Here is a 15,172-nt window from a genome sequence, read left to right on the forward strand (position 1 = left end):
CCACTGAAGACTCATATAGCTTCCCGCTTTGCACAGGGTGCATAGGATAACATCTAGATGACTTACCACAGCTTGCAAGATCCTTCTGTTCTGGCTCCTGCCTCTCTCCCTAATCTCAATCTCATGCTGCTCTGTCCCCTCTACATTCACTTTATTCACACCACATCAGCCATCCCTCCAGCCTCATGGCCTCTGCATGTGCTAAAACTACCCCTGGGATGCTGTTACTCAGGTCAACTTCCAATCCTCCATGCGCTGGGTGAACGGTGCCTCCTCTCACACAGAAGTCTTTTCTCTCTGTCATGAAGTCCATTTCCTTCATCGTTCCTTTCCCATCTCCTTTACCTTGTCTTAGGAGTGTGAACTATTTGACTGTTCACCCAGAACAGCTTTGTGGTGATGAACACAGTCTATACCCACACCATCCAGTATGGCAGCCAGTGGGCTATTGGACACCTGAAGTGTGGCTCATGCGACCAACGAACTGAATTTTTAATTTTACTTAATGTAAGTTAATTTAAATGTAGATGGCCACATATGGCCAGTGGCTAATGTGCTAGATGGTGCAGAACAGACCGCAAGCTCACGAAGGCAGAAACACCACAGAGGCCCCTTCATCATCACACAGGTAGCCTTTCCTTCAGTGGCTTGCACATATATGCTACATGCATATTATTTAAAGAAATAAATGAATAAGTTAATAGACAAAATTACAAACTAAAATAACACTGAATTTAAAATGTAATTGAAAAATAAAATTTTGTTTAAAGTAAAAAAAAATTCTCAAAACTGAAAAAAAAATACAGTGGGAAAATCAAGCCCCCACCCCAAACCCTGGCCCTTTTCACCACTGGAAAAAACTGTCACAGCCCATGGCCCGAGCCATACATTCCAAAGCAGAAAGCCAGACGAACCTCCAATTTTGACGGTAAAATCATGAGCGACCATGCAGTTTCGAGCTGCGAGGTCTCGGTGCACAAACTTCTTGGCGTTCAGGTAAGCCATCCCATCTGCGATCTCTGCCGCCATCTGGATCATCTCTTGCAGGGTGGGGGGAGGGCGGCTGGGGTTGTTCTAAAGTCAAAACAGGAGGTCATTCATGTTCAGCAACATGGGGGCACTCGGGCAGGAAGGAGCTCCTTGTGGGGCACCCAGGAGCAGCTCACCTCAGCCTCAGGCCGCAGAGAACGGAGGTGACTCTTCAGGTCCCCGTGAGCCATCAACTCCATCACCACCAGTGTTGGCTGGCCTTTGGACACCACCCCCAGGAGGCGGACCTGTAGAGCAAGTATGGGGGTGGGCGGAGGTGTTGGATGAGGGTCTGTGGGAAGATTTCAACTAGTGGAAGTCTCCCTGTCTTGTCACATAGCACCCTGCTCCTGGGTGGTCTGTGGTAAACCCTGGCCTCTCCAGCTCAAATGCCAGTGTCAATACTCTGGGGAGGGAGAGCAAAGAAGGGAGAATGCCGGCCTCACAGGCTGGTGGGAAGGAGCAGACAGGCCTGCCCACATATGAAAACATTCTAAAGCAAATCATTAGAAATTTCCTTGATGTCTCTGAGCACACAAGGCACATTCCCACCTCAGGCTTTTGCATTCGCTGTTCCCTCTGTCTGACCCTCTATTCCCTTACATGTCCACCCGGCTGTTCCTACATCCTTTATGTCTTTGCTCAAATACACCTTCCCCACTCCTGAACTTCCAATGTCCAGCCCTGCTCTCCCTCTCACCTTACCACGGCAGCCTCTCCTACCAATGAACCTGGGTCTGGAGTCTGTCTCCACCTGCTGTGCTGGCAGCCCCACAAGGGCAGAAATCTCCTGCATCACGGAGATAAGAACAGGGCTCAGCACAGAGCGGGCACTCTGCTCCTATGTGTAGTGCAAAGAGGAGGGGACACAAGGTCCAAGGAGAAACCAGGTCATGTGGAAGCAGGAGGCCAGGAAGAGTGTGCACTGACTTGAGGCAGGAGCAGGGTGAGGTGCTCCACTGTTTATGGGTTAAAAAGGAGCTGAGAAGAGGATGAGATGGAAGACTCCAGAAAGCACTGGGACAAGGAGTTTGGCTCCAGGTGAGGTGGAATGCTTAGCCAGGCTGAGGCTGGGCAGGGGGTCCACACCCACTGTCCTCATTCTCTCTGATAAGAGGAGAAACAGCAGAGCGGAGCAGGACAGAAAACCAGCATGAAAATGATGATGAAAAAAAAGAAATAAAAGGGAACAAGCATTGCCAAGAGCCACTACAGACAGTCAGGAGGTGTTCAGGGAAGTGGGGTCTCTATACATCTTGTGCCTCAGCTCTCAGAGCTGCTATTAAGTTGCTAACCTGCTGCTAAACTCAGCTCAAGGGCGAGCCATAAACATCCTGGAACAACCTGGGCACTTGCCCTCCTTCCTGTCGTTTTCACCCCTCCTTTGCACACTGAAACTAACCAAGCCCTGATGGCCGGCCACCAGCCTTCATTTGCAGGAATGAATTACACTTGGGTTTTTGCCTTTACAGACCCGGCCCTTCTTTGTTCTTTCTAGAGTCCAGTGTAGTTGCTACCTGATTCTGGGTCTCTAGGGTTGCAACTTTTACTCAAATAAATTCCTTTTGTTCTTTATTACAGCCTGAACTCGTCTTTGGTTAACAAAAGTGGCTTTTGTCTGCTCCCAGGGCAAGCACAGGACTTACCACGTGATGGCAGGTGAAGCCTTTCATGACAGAGGCCTCGTTGAGAAACTCGATCCGCTCCCTCAGACTGGCCGCCTCGTTGACTGTCTTCACCGCCACTCGGGTCTTGGCCTCACCCTTGATGATGTCCTTGGCGTTGCCCTCATACACCATGCCAAAGGAGCCCTGCCCCAGCTCTCGCAGGAGGGTGATCTTATCCCGAGGCACTTCCCACTCGTCCGGCACATACACAGAACATGGGAACACTACTCTTCACTTATCTACACAGCATCTTTGGGACATCCCCAGCCACCGCCCACCCAAGCCCCCTGCCAATATTCATTAAGTGACTTCTGTGATCCAGGACCTGTGCCAGGCACATAGCCAAGAACAGGACAAACATGGGTCCCTGCCCTCATGGAGGGGATGGCAGAGGCTCAGGACAAAGCAGCACCAGTCCCAGGTCCTGTCCAGTAAACGCTGAGCTGAGCCTCTATCCCCATCGTCCTATCTGTCTGATTCAGAGGCCCGCTATCTAAGCATGCTATTCGCTGTCTCTGCAAAGTGCGAAGGGGCTGGGGGACCACCCAGCCTGTGAAACATTGGACTGTGAATGAGCCTGTGCAGGACCATCCAGTGTCAGCTGACCCACAGGCAGGTATAGCCACATAAGTGAGACCAGAAGAACTGCCCAGCCGAGCACAGCCCCAGGACAGATCCACCAAATTCTGAACTAATTAATGGTGGTTTTAGGCCAAAGTTTGGAGTGGTTTCTTATTCAGCAATGAGCACAGATAAACGCACAAAGGCCTCTTACGAAAACCCCCAATAGTTCCTGCCTGCCTCTGTACTGTCACTGTTTTGGACTAAACTGTGTCCCTCCCCAAATCCGTATGTTCAAGCTCCAACGCCAAGACCTCAGAATGCAATTGTATTTGGAAATAAAGTATTTAAAACAGACGGTCAAGATAAAATTAGGTCATTAGGGTAGGCCTTAGTCAACATGACTGGTGTCCTTATAAGAAGAGGAGATTAGGACACAGACACACAGAGGGACAACCATGTGTGGACACAGGGAGAAGACAGTCATCACACACCAAGGAAAGAAGTCTCAGGAGAAGCCAACTTTGCCACTACCTTGACCTCAAAATTTCAACTGCTAGAACTGTAAGAAAATAAAATTCTGTTTTCTAAGCCACCAGTGTTTGGCATGAAGTTAGAGCAGCCCTAGACAATCACAGAGTCACCAAAACTCATGAAAAGACACTGGATCACAAGAACCCTGCACCCACATAAACTCAGAGATGCCCAACCCGAGCCCCCCGGGCCCTGAGCCTGGATCTTTCCCTGTGTGTACCCTTTGATGGCCTCTCTGACCTTAAAGACGCTTGAGCCACAGTGCAGCCCAGACTGAATACCCTTGTACCCTCCGCCTTTGCTGTGTCCCACAGGAAGCAGGATGGTAGGTGACGAGGCAGCCCAAGGGTTAGCTGCCCCACCTCTGACATGCAGTACTGGTGGTAGTGTAGGCAGTGAGCTATTTTTTATTTAAATTTTTTATTTATTCATTTTAGAGAGGAGAGGGAGAGACAGAGAGAGAGACAGAGGAGAGACAGAGAGAGAGAAGGGGGTAGGAGCTGGAAGCATCAACTCCCATATGTGCCTTGACCAGGCAAGCCCAGGGTTTCGAACCGGCGACCTCAGCATTTCCAGGTCGACGCTTTATCCCCTACGCCACCACAGGTCAGGCTGGCAGTGAGCTAGTTATTAAGAGAGAAGAAAGTAGTCGGAAGGAGTCAAAATATTAAAGTTTAATAAAATTGGAGGGCCTGCTTCAGTAGGAAACTGCAACCTCACATTTAGCTTTATTTTCTAGAAGGCTAAAAGCATTCATAGGCCCAACTGCACATTTCAAGAATCCAGCCCTGGCCGGTTGGCTCAGTGGTAGAGCGTCAGCCTGGCGTGCAGAGGTCCCGGGTTCGATTCCCGGCCAGGGCACATAGGAGAAGCGCCCATCTGCTTCTCCACCCCTCCCCCTCTCCTTCCTCTCTCTCTCTTCCTCTCCCGCAGCGAAGCTCCATTGGAGCAAAGATGGCCCGGGCGCTGGGGATGGCTCCTTGGCCTCTGCCCCAGGCGCTAGAGTGGCTCTGGTCGCGACAGAGTGACGCCTTGGAGAGGCAGAGCATCGCCCCCTGGTGGGCAGAGCGTCGCCCCCTGGTGGGCGTGCCGGGTGGATCCCTGTCAGGCGCATGCGGGAGTCTGTCTGACTGTCTCTCCCCGTTTCCAGCTTCAGAAAAATACAAAAAAAAAAAAAAAAAAGAATCCATATGTCCTCAGAGTCCATGTAGCCTCACCCCTCTGGACTCAGGTTTGGGAGTTTCCCCAAAAGGACTGCTGTCCGCTGCTGGGGGAAGTGAGGGGGAAATTCTCCCATCTTAGGACATGCACAATGGAAGTCAAAATTGGACAGGAGGCATGAACATTGGCAGGTCCAGTCACAAGACTGGTTGAAGAGAGAGTCCAACGAAGGCCCAGGAAGCCTCAATATATAGAGGGTAATCTGGAGTCTCGGACAGTGTGCATTTCCGCTAATAAATCTTGCCTCTACGTTTAAACTTTTCCGTGTTTGTGCGATGGAAATTCTTTTCTTTCAATATCGCAGATTCATTTTCACTGGCAGCAGTACCAACACCACTCCCAAACCTGGGAGGAGGCTCCTTGACCAGTGTTCATTCCCTCCCACCCTGTTCCCCTGCACCTTCCCACCTGCACTGACCACCTTTGATAGTTTCTCTGTTCTGCCACTCTGACATCTGGGGTCCTGCTTACACGGACAGGACTGATGTGCCCTGCCCCCACAGGGGTAGCCAGCTCCCAGAGATGGTCGAGATTCACCTCGAAATGCCTTTGACATGCAAACCAGCCAATCCAGAGCCCACACCCCAACCTCCTCTATGGAGCTCTCATATTCAGGGCCACTGTCTACCTGCCTTCACCATTTATCACCAAGGGACAGGTGCCAGACAACCAGGGCAGCCCCCTGGGTCCCAGAGCCCGCTGAAAGTATTCACAAGCCAGCACTGGAAACCAGAATAAAGGCTCTGCCCATGTTTCCCCCTCCCTCTGCCCCTGACAGACCCTGGTTAACCCTCATGTGGCCTAGAGTAGTATGTGCCTCCTATTTCTAGGGAACTGTGAGGATAAACATCTTCCTTCATATATCTGCATGTCTTATTAGACCTGATTAAAACAAATCAAGGGTACCCTTAAAAAAAACCCAGCATCCTACTGGGCAATGGAGCTCATATCTTGAAAGTCATTTTTTGATTTTTGCTGCCTGAAGCAGTTCAGAAACTTGTAATGCAGCAGATGCCTTCCCCCGGGAGGGAACAGGTAGGTCTTCCCTACTGGGCTCACTCACTGCCCTTGGGTACAATCAAGTGAAATATGAATGTCGGACTCATGCTCCCACCACCAGCACCACATCCATTCTCAGCAGCCATCAACAGATATGTCCCTGGTACCTCAGAGGGAGCTTGGGCACACCCTCTGTTCTGTGGACTCCACTATGAAGTGTGGGCTGCTGCCCCAGCAAAACCTGACACCAAACCTTTGTCATGGGTGAACCCACAATTTATGATGGTAAACCCCAGACTTAGCCATGAGTGGACCTGCCCAGGCCTGCACACTGTCTCCCACCCACCCTATCTTGTCCCTGCTTCTTGTCTTCTTCACCTTATCCACAGTCTCCCATTTTCACTTCCAATTCCCACCTCCCAGCTTGGGCACCAAGTTCAGACACAGCTTTCTGACTCTGACACTCAGCACTCTCTGGCAAAAGCCCTATGCTCACACCCCACAGCTGGGCTGCCAGGTTCTTGGCCTTCCCGCCCAGTCCACAGGTCCTAGACCAGCTAAATCAACCCATCCTCACAGGTGCCAGACAGCACGCATCCAACTGCTCCAAGTGATGGAGTTTCTGCAGCAAGGGGCATATCTCATGTCAACCCTTGACTTTCACTTGACTGGACAGAAGCATTCTGGCCACCCACAGGGAAGGGGGCCGAACTTACCATCACTGGCACTGAGATACTCAGGGTTTGAAGAAGCATACAGTGGTCCCAGTGGCCCATCTGGTTGCCTGGAATAGAAAAAGGGAGGCATTCCACCTTGAGATTCCCACGGGACTTCATGGGTCCCTACAGGCTCCAGGCCTGCCCAGTGCAAACAGCGCCCTTATCGGCAGCACCCCTGCACCAGGGCCACTCTGGAGCCATCTCACCTAGCTCACAAGAAACAACTGCTAAAGTTTTGGGAAACTTGCAAGCTAGTTGTTGCATATAACCATCATTCAACAATAAATTATATTGGCTTACAATTAAATACATTATATTAAAAGTAAAGGCAACAACAAAAAAAAATAAAAGTAAAGGCAACAATATTCAAATATTCAAAACTCACTACTTCCTCATTATCATACTATATCTTACTATGGTCAGCACCCTTAAGGCTATCTATGGCCCCTCATTTGGTTACATGATTGTAAATGTATGCACATCCCAGCTCAACTCTGCACTCAGTGACATCACTTCTATAGCCTGAAATTGGTTATGGTGGGAATATTTACACCAGGGGTCTCAAACTCGCGGCCCGCCGAACAATTTTGTGCAGCCCGCAGACTAATCCACGAAGTTCAAAATATTTTGGATAAAATTAAGTAAGCCTAGGGGCCTACTTGTATTTTTCATTTCTCTAGCATCCTAGCTAGACATTAGCTTAGTTAACAGCAGTTGTGATGCGAACTACAGTTTCTGGTCGTTTTGTGACACTGAGTAAACTGCATGTATGATTGTGCTTGTTGTACTGATTTTTTTTTGTTTTCAACTGCAGTGAGAAAAGTGTTGCGTAACAGTTGCCTTTTGTAGACCTAGTGCAGCCCGCCGAACGGCTGTGATCTTGCTCTGCGGCCCACATGCTGAGTTGAGTTTGAGACCCCTGATTACACCATGGAGATAGGCAAACACTACAAATCAAGACTTGACTTCTTGTTCTGTTGTTTGTATAGGCTTGAGAAAAATGACAGAAAAAAAAGACATTAATTATGCAGATTAAACTTAAATGTGTCATCGGTAGCCATGATATTGCAAATAGCACAAACATTCAGAAAATATTAAATATTTAAGAATTATCTGATTCTGCAAGCTACTCTTTTAACTGACCATATACGTCTTATTTCATTTTTGTCCTACTCTTTAACAATACTAAATATCAGTCAACATTCAAGAATACTTGTTTATCATAGATTAACTGTAGATAAAAAGGTTCAAGGAAAAAATCAGCAAAAGCATGCAGTGATGGAATTTATAATTTTCTAGACTGTATACTGTATTACAATCATTATCTGTAAACTGCATACTACACATCCTTTAGATCAGTAAAATTTATAACAAACTTAGATACAGCTGTATCTATATCTATATATCTAGGCTTAGTTTTTCTGGAAAGCTGGTTGTTAGCCATCAGGCACCATACTAACCTCTTCCTCAGGAATAGATAAATACTTCCAATCACAACACTGAAGAGGAAGACAAAGATGAGGGGGCCGATGATAATTTTTGCAACATTTGATGGCACATCTACTGAAACAGAATAAGGAAATACAGGTTTTGTATCAAAATGTGGTCACACTACAAATCACATCTACACATATAATGGTGGGCCACACATCTGTCCCCATCTTCTGTCCCTGAGCCTCTCTGCTGGTCTCCTAGGCCCTTATTTCTCAGCAGTCCTGAAACAATATTTGGCTCCTGGAGTTAATAGGAGGGTGGCATGACATGTCCTGATCAACGAGGAGAGGACATGGCAGCCTGTGTCCAGGACCCTCCTGGCCCTTGTCCTATGTGTCTCTTCATTTGGGTTGTCCTGACTTATATCCTTTACAATAAAATTGTCTTTGTAATTATAGCACTTTCCTGTGTTCTGTGAGCCATTATAGCAAATGCTCTAATAGGAAGGGGTCATGGGGACCCCTGAATTTGTGGCCAGTTGGTCAGAAATGCAAGTAGCCTGGAGAAAGCCCAAATTTATATCTGGCATCTAGGTGAGAGCAGTCTTATTGGAAACCATGCTCTTAAACTTGTGGGTTCTGTGCTAACTCCAGTGCATAGTGTCAGAATCACAGTGTAGGATACCCGGGTGGTACCAAAACTCTCATCCTAGTCCTGACCCTGATCAGGACCATCCCAGCAAGACTCACCCCTAACCTTCCACACTCCCACTGTGCCAGGTATGTGGCAATCCAGCCAGCCAAGCAGAAGCCACATCTCACCCCTCTCCACCAAGCCCCCACTCCTCCTGGTCTAGAATCTCCCCTCCTTCCAAGTAATTTGTTTGCTCACTTATTCTAGTGTTGGGGTTCCTACCACATGCCAGACTAAACATACTCTTTTACCCCCACTTGTACATTCTTCCCAGTCTCGGTCAAGATGTCACCACTTCCAGGAAGCACTCCCTGACCAGCTCAGCCTTCCCTACCTCTCCCAACTCCACTGTTCACAGTGTGTCCAGCTGGCCCACTGGTGGCACTTACTGCATGAACATCAAGAGTACACCCCAGGTAGAGAAGCTCTCACTTCCTCCACTGGAGGATATGGCCCAGCTAATATTAAAGATCTAAACACTAGGTCACGAGAACTGATGTGTTTATCAGACTCGCCCTGTGCCGTCCACACGACTTCCATGATGTCACTGAAATCTCCCTTCACCTCTAGAGGTAATCTTATTATTATCCCCATGGACAGATGAGGACGTACAAGGTCAGAGAGGACAAGCACCTTGTGCCAGTCACACAGCAGCAGCCAGTTGACCCAGAGGTTAAGTCCAGGGCTAGCAGGCATAGCCTCTAACCACCCCCACACTATTCTCTATAACGTCCGCTGTTCCTAGCAGTAAGCACAGACCCAAATTGTCCAAGTCACCATGCAGACTCACAATAGTCTGTCACGTAGAAATAAGTAGCTTCTGTCCAGGAGCCATTGCCTGCCAGGGAGGTAGCCCGTACTCTTACGCTGTAGTTCCCGGGGGACAGCCCACGCAGCCTGCAGCCTTGCTCCAGGGCAAAGTGCCTGCGGGAGACGCAGAGGTGCAGCTCCTGGAAGACAGGAGGAGAACAGGGTGAAGGGGGCTGGGTTTGGTACATTCAGGAGCATCAAGCCAGGGCAGGAATGTCATGGACAGGATCTGCTCAGAAATGACACACCAGGAGTTAAAGCACAACCAGAGTGCAACATGCATGAAACTTCGAGACTTCTAGAATTTTAGAACCTTAGCTCTACAGACAAGGAAGAAGAAACAGAGGTTATCGTGATTGATAACAGTCAATTTTCCTAAACCACAGCCAACCATTTGACCTAGATCATTTCATTTAATTCTTACAACAACCCCATGGTGTAGTCTCTCCTTAGAGACTAGGCAAGTGAGGCTGAGGGCAGAGTTGGCAAACTTCTGCGGTAAAGGGCAAGATAGGGAATATTTTCAGCTTCAAGGGGCCTGACAGTCACTGTCACCAACTCAACCTTGCCATCAAAAGCAGCAAAAGCAACCAGAGACAAATCCCAAATCTGTGACATCTGTAAATGAACAAGCATGGAAGAGTGTCCATAAAACACGGTGGAGGCTGAAAGTTGAACTTCACATAATTTACATGCATCATGCAATACTATTCTTCTCACTTTTTTCTCAAGCATTTTTAGATATGGAAGCAGTTCTTAGCTCACAACCTGTACAGAATCAGGCATACAAAAATAGTTTGCCCAGTCCTGACTGAGGATGTGAAATGATTTGTCAGAGATCTAGCTTGTGAATGGCTGCCCCGAACTACCTGGCTCCGAAACTTCTTGTAACCACTGTGGGATACTCTCCCCAGGCCTCCAGACAAGTCTCAGAAGGGCAGGAAAGAAGGGACCAGCATCGCCTAAATCACATTTCAGGCCTTTCCCCTATACCTCCTGGCTCCTGCTTCATCAGAACCAGAAGAACAGATGGGCTTAATTTCTTAAGAACATATTTAAATTCTCCTTTCTTCCTTACCCTTTATTACCTTTCTTCTACCTTCATTTAAAAAGTTGGGGATCTACCTAAATGTCTGATAAAAGAGAGAAGATAAGCATATACACCCTGGTGATAAACATTTAAACAGAGATAACCCCAGAGCTTATCAGGAAAGGCCTGAGGCTCACAGGGCCAAATTCTGAAAACTTTCCAAAACAATTCTGAGCTCATCAGGCATGCAGAAAGCTGGCCTGGAAAATTTCAGCTTATCAGGTGACAACAGCAGCTAGAAAACAAATCAGGCTGGAGGTGGGGCTGGGAGCTCTAGTCCAAAGGTTCTTCCAAGAAGGATGAGTCACCAAGTAGAAGGGGATAAATAAGCAAACATAGAATCCAAAGGTAACAAGTATCCAGAACAAAGGGGACACCATCCTCCAGCCTTACTTGGCCCAGGTGCCTTGAGGGGGGGGGGGGGGGTACTGAGAAGGGAGCACAATGGAAGGACCTAGAACTTGATATAGCTCTCCCCATTCTCTCTCTCACACACACACACACACACACACACACACACACACACACACGTGAGGATTTTGTAAAGCTGGCAAAGTCATAATGGTGTAAAAAATATTTTTATCTTGCTTTGTAATTTGGAGATCATTGACCAGTCTTGTCTAAGAAACGGCTTTTTTAAAAAGTTACTGTAACCTCTCACTCTCTCTTAATTTCCCCCCATCCCTAAATGTTGAATTTCCCCTAACTGTTGAACAGGGCTCGTCTGTCTGGATTCGGAGCAGGGGCAGGCAGGGCCGAGGCTGGTGGGGATTTATGGTGGGAATTATCATTGGTGACCTTTGGGCTCCAGGAACAGGACAGGCAGGCCAAGCAGAGGCAACTGGAAGAACATAGGATCAGGTCCGATGCCAACAGGTACCTAATAGGTTTCAGTTCTTCAGGTTACGAACATAGGTTTCATTTCTTTAAGTTTCAATTTGTCTTTCCCCACCATTTTGTAAATTCCAACCGTTTGTTCTACTCTATCACCCTTTGACATCTACTTCTATATAAGGTAATACTCCGTACTAAGTTAAAACTTCCGCAGAACAGCCTAACTACTTTACCAATGACAGGCCGCCCCGTATCCTCCTTCCTCCCCTAAATGCCTTTAAAATTACTGTGCATAAACCAGGCTGCTTTCCCTTACAAGACAGCCCAGCAGGTCTTCTCTCAATAAAGCCTGTTGCACTGGTCTTTCGGACTCCGATTGATTCTATCAGTAACTAGAGGTCTCAGTTTACCAGGGAATAAAGCGTTCTTAGGATGGAGAATTCCAGGCAGATGTGATGGAGACAGTAGGACTAAATCAAGGATGTTTGGTCTCCAGTAGAAACACATGTTGCTTACTGCACAGAATCAATATTCTCCTCCATGCTACCAACAACACCTCAGATTCCCTTTGGAAGCTGTGCTTCCCCCCCATACTAGTTTCAGGGCCTACCCTGACATCCTGAAGTTGAAGAGTCCCATTGGGGAAGGGCACAACTCAGACCCAAATGAGCCATCACAGAAATGCAAACCAAAATGACAATGGCTATAATAAAAAGATAGACCAGAGCAGGGTTGGGCAAGAATATTCAGAAATTGAAACCCTCATACACTGCTGGCAGAAATATAAAATGGTACAGCAAGCTGCTTTAAGCCAGTTGTTGGGCAGATAAAATATATTATGCTCACTTTGTTAAAAATAGCTCTGCCCATGTGAGGCTGTCGCCCAGGTGATATTAATGTGTGTTGAGAATCCCTGTAGCCTGGGGCTTGGTTTTGGGATTAAGCCTTTCCCACCCGTTTTGATGTGGGGTGGTACAATCCAATCATGCCTCAGAGAAGTGACTTTGTATTAGAGACTTCCCTATTTTGTATATTGGATTAAGGGTTTGGATTTCTACACTATAAAATGGGGACGGAGCAGGAGCTTGCTCTCTTGGTTCCTGGGATGATTAGAGGAGAGAGCAGAGCAGAGAGCAGAAGGAGGCCACATGGAGTAGGCCAGGAGAAGCAGCCAAGATGGCGGAGTGCTGAGTGAGATGCCAATTTGTGCAGAGTTTGTATCTGGGATAAGGAAGGAGATGGGGATCTGAGGAGAATAAGTCTGGTGAGCTAGAAACCTTTGATTCTAGGAAACTCGGATAAGTCAGTAGCTTTGTGAGCACTGAATGTGAGTGGGTTTTGGAGCCCAGTGTGTGTTTTTACTTGCCCGCCGGGTGCAAGCTAGGATTAAAGACTATGGCCCACCAGTTTGTGGCTCCGTTGTTTCTTTACCGACTGTCCGAATCCAATGCGAACCTGCAAGGGCTGGGCTGCTGTAGTGGTGGCCCTGGCTGTGCCTTCTGGCTCTACACCAGTTAAAAGTTAAATGTAGGCCCTGGCCGGTTGGCTCAGCGGTAGAGCATCGGCCTGGCGTGCGGGGGACCGGGTTCGATTCCTAGCCAGGGCACATAGGAGAAGCGCCCATTTGCTTCTCCACCCCCACCCCCCTCCTTCCTGTCTGTCTCTCTCTTCCCCTCCCGCAGCCAAGGCTCCATTGGAGCAAAGATGGCCCGGGCGCTGGGGATGGCTCCTTGGCCTCTGCCCCAGTCGCTAGAGTGGCTCTGGTCGCGGCAGAGCGACGCCCCGGTGGGGCAGAGCATCGCCCCCTGGTGGGCAGAGCGTCGCCCCCTGGTGGGCGTGCCAGGTGGATTCCGGTGGGGCGCATGCGGGAGTCTGTCTGACTGTCTCTCCCCATTTCCAGCTTCAAAAAAAAAAAAAAAAGTTAAATGTAGAGTTTCCATGTGATCCATGAATTCCACTCCTAGGTATGTACCCAAGAGAATTGAAAACATACACCCACACAAAATCTTGTATACGACTGTTCATAGCAGCATGATTCCTAAAAGCCAAAAGGTAGAAATAACCCACATGTCCATGGATAGATGAATGGATAAACAAAATGTGGTCTATCCATTCAATGGAATATTATTCAGTCATAAAAATGCACAGAGTACTGATATAAACTACAGTGTGGATGAACTTTGAAAACATTATGTTAATGAAAGAAGCCAGTGACAAAAGGCCACATACTGTATGATCCATTCATATGTTATGTCCAGAACAGGGAAATTCAGAGACAGAAAGTGGAACTAAAGAGAAAAGAAGCTGGGATGATTTGATGGGGAGGGTGATGGCTAAAGTGAGGGTGAGATTTCTTTTGGGGGGGATGAAAATATTCTGAAATCGACTGTGGTGACAGGTACTATAAATACACTAAAAACTACTGAACTGTGCATGTTAAATAGGTAGATTGTGTGGTATATGAATGTATCTCAATTTTGATGAGGGTTTCTTAATTGCTGGTAGAAGGTGAAGATCTAAACCCAGAGCCTCTAATCTCAACCTCTACATTATACTGAACAAAGGTCTTCCTATACCTCATGTAAAAGGTCACACACTTGCCCATTTTAAGGATAGACTAATTTTTATGTATCTATTTCCATTTCCAACAGACATATGTCTCGTGGCTTGTACTTTTTGTCAGAGATGAAAATCTTATGAATAAAGTTTTATACTTCCTCCTAATTTTGAATTATTTCTTTAGGACATGTGGGATTAATGTATACAGAGTAAGATATTAATAAAATTACAGGAATGACTCTCTATGAGCCCCGCCTCCCTTTCCGCAACCCTGAGAGGTCCCCTTCTATACTGATGCCAGGCTTGGCTATTGTACTCACATTGAAGCACATTCTTCTTTGTTTCTTTTTACAACTCTCGGACCACAGGTCATAGTTTGCTGATTTCAGTTTTAAATCATTGTCAAAGCTGAATATTTGGGATCCAAGGGTAGATGTGGTCCCAGGAGAGGTCAACAAAGGAGGCCCCCTGTCCTTTCTGGCTTGAGGAAGCCATACTATACCCACCTGGTTACAGGGGTCATCAAGATTTTCCAAGAAATCGGTTTTGTTATAACCTCCGTTAGGTGTTGGCAAACTATGACCCACAGGCTAAATATGGCCCACTGCTTGTTTTTGTAAATAAAATTTTATTGGCATATGCCACACCCACTCATTTACACACCATCTAGGGCAGTGGTAGTCAACCTGGTCCCTACTGCCCACTAGTGGGCGTTCCAGCCTTCATAGTGGGCGGTAGCGGAGCAACCAAAGTATAAATAAAAAGATAGATTTAACTATAGTAAGTTGTTTTATAAAGATTTATTCTGCCAAACTTAGCAAAAATCTGACATAAAGTACTTGGTAAGTAATTATTATTATATGCTTTAACTTGCTATAACTCTGCTTTATAAATTTTATAAAGTAAAGTTTCTTCCCTACTTTATAAATCACCATTACTGCGGAACCAGTGGGCGGTTAGAAAATTTTACTACTGACAGAGATACAAAAGTAGGTGGTAGGTATAGAAAGGTTGACTACCCC

The 15,172-nt window shown here is 47.2% G+C and overlaps 1 protein-coding gene across 4 annotated transcripts in view; it reads right to left on the reverse strand.

Annotated features, from left to right (window-relative positions):
• INSR (insulin receptor) overlaps positions 1-15,172 on the reverse strand; it is a 211,052-nt gene that overhangs the window by 24,574 nt on the left and 171,306 nt on the right. For 2 of the 4 annotated variants that reach the window (XM_066343396.1, XM_066343393.1), the window contains 6 exons: positions 9,648-9,807; positions 8,191-8,290; positions 6,728-6,795; positions 2,676-2,920; positions 1,167-1,277; positions 915-1,074 (listed from right to left, as the gene is read on the reverse strand). In XM_066343396.1, the coding sequence (XP_066199493.1) occupies positions 915-1,074; positions 1,167-1,277; positions 2,676-2,920; positions 6,728-6,795; positions 8,191-8,290; positions 9,648-9,807 (844 nt within the window). Of the gene's footprint in view, positions 1-914; positions 1,075-1,166; positions 1,278-2,675; positions 2,921-6,727; positions 6,796-8,190; positions 8,294-9,647; positions 9,808-15,172 lie in introns of all 4 variants that reach the window. The other 2 variants (XM_066343395.1, XM_066343392.1) reach the window with 1 other exon arrangement.

Source organism: Saccopteryx leptura, chromosome 6 (assembly GCF_036850995.1).
Source record: "Saccopteryx leptura isolate mSacLep1 chromosome 6, mSacLep1_pri_phased_curated, whole genome shotgun sequence".
Lineage (NCBI taxonomy): Eukaryota > Metazoa > Chordata > Mammalia > Chiroptera > Emballonuridae > Saccopteryx > Saccopteryx leptura.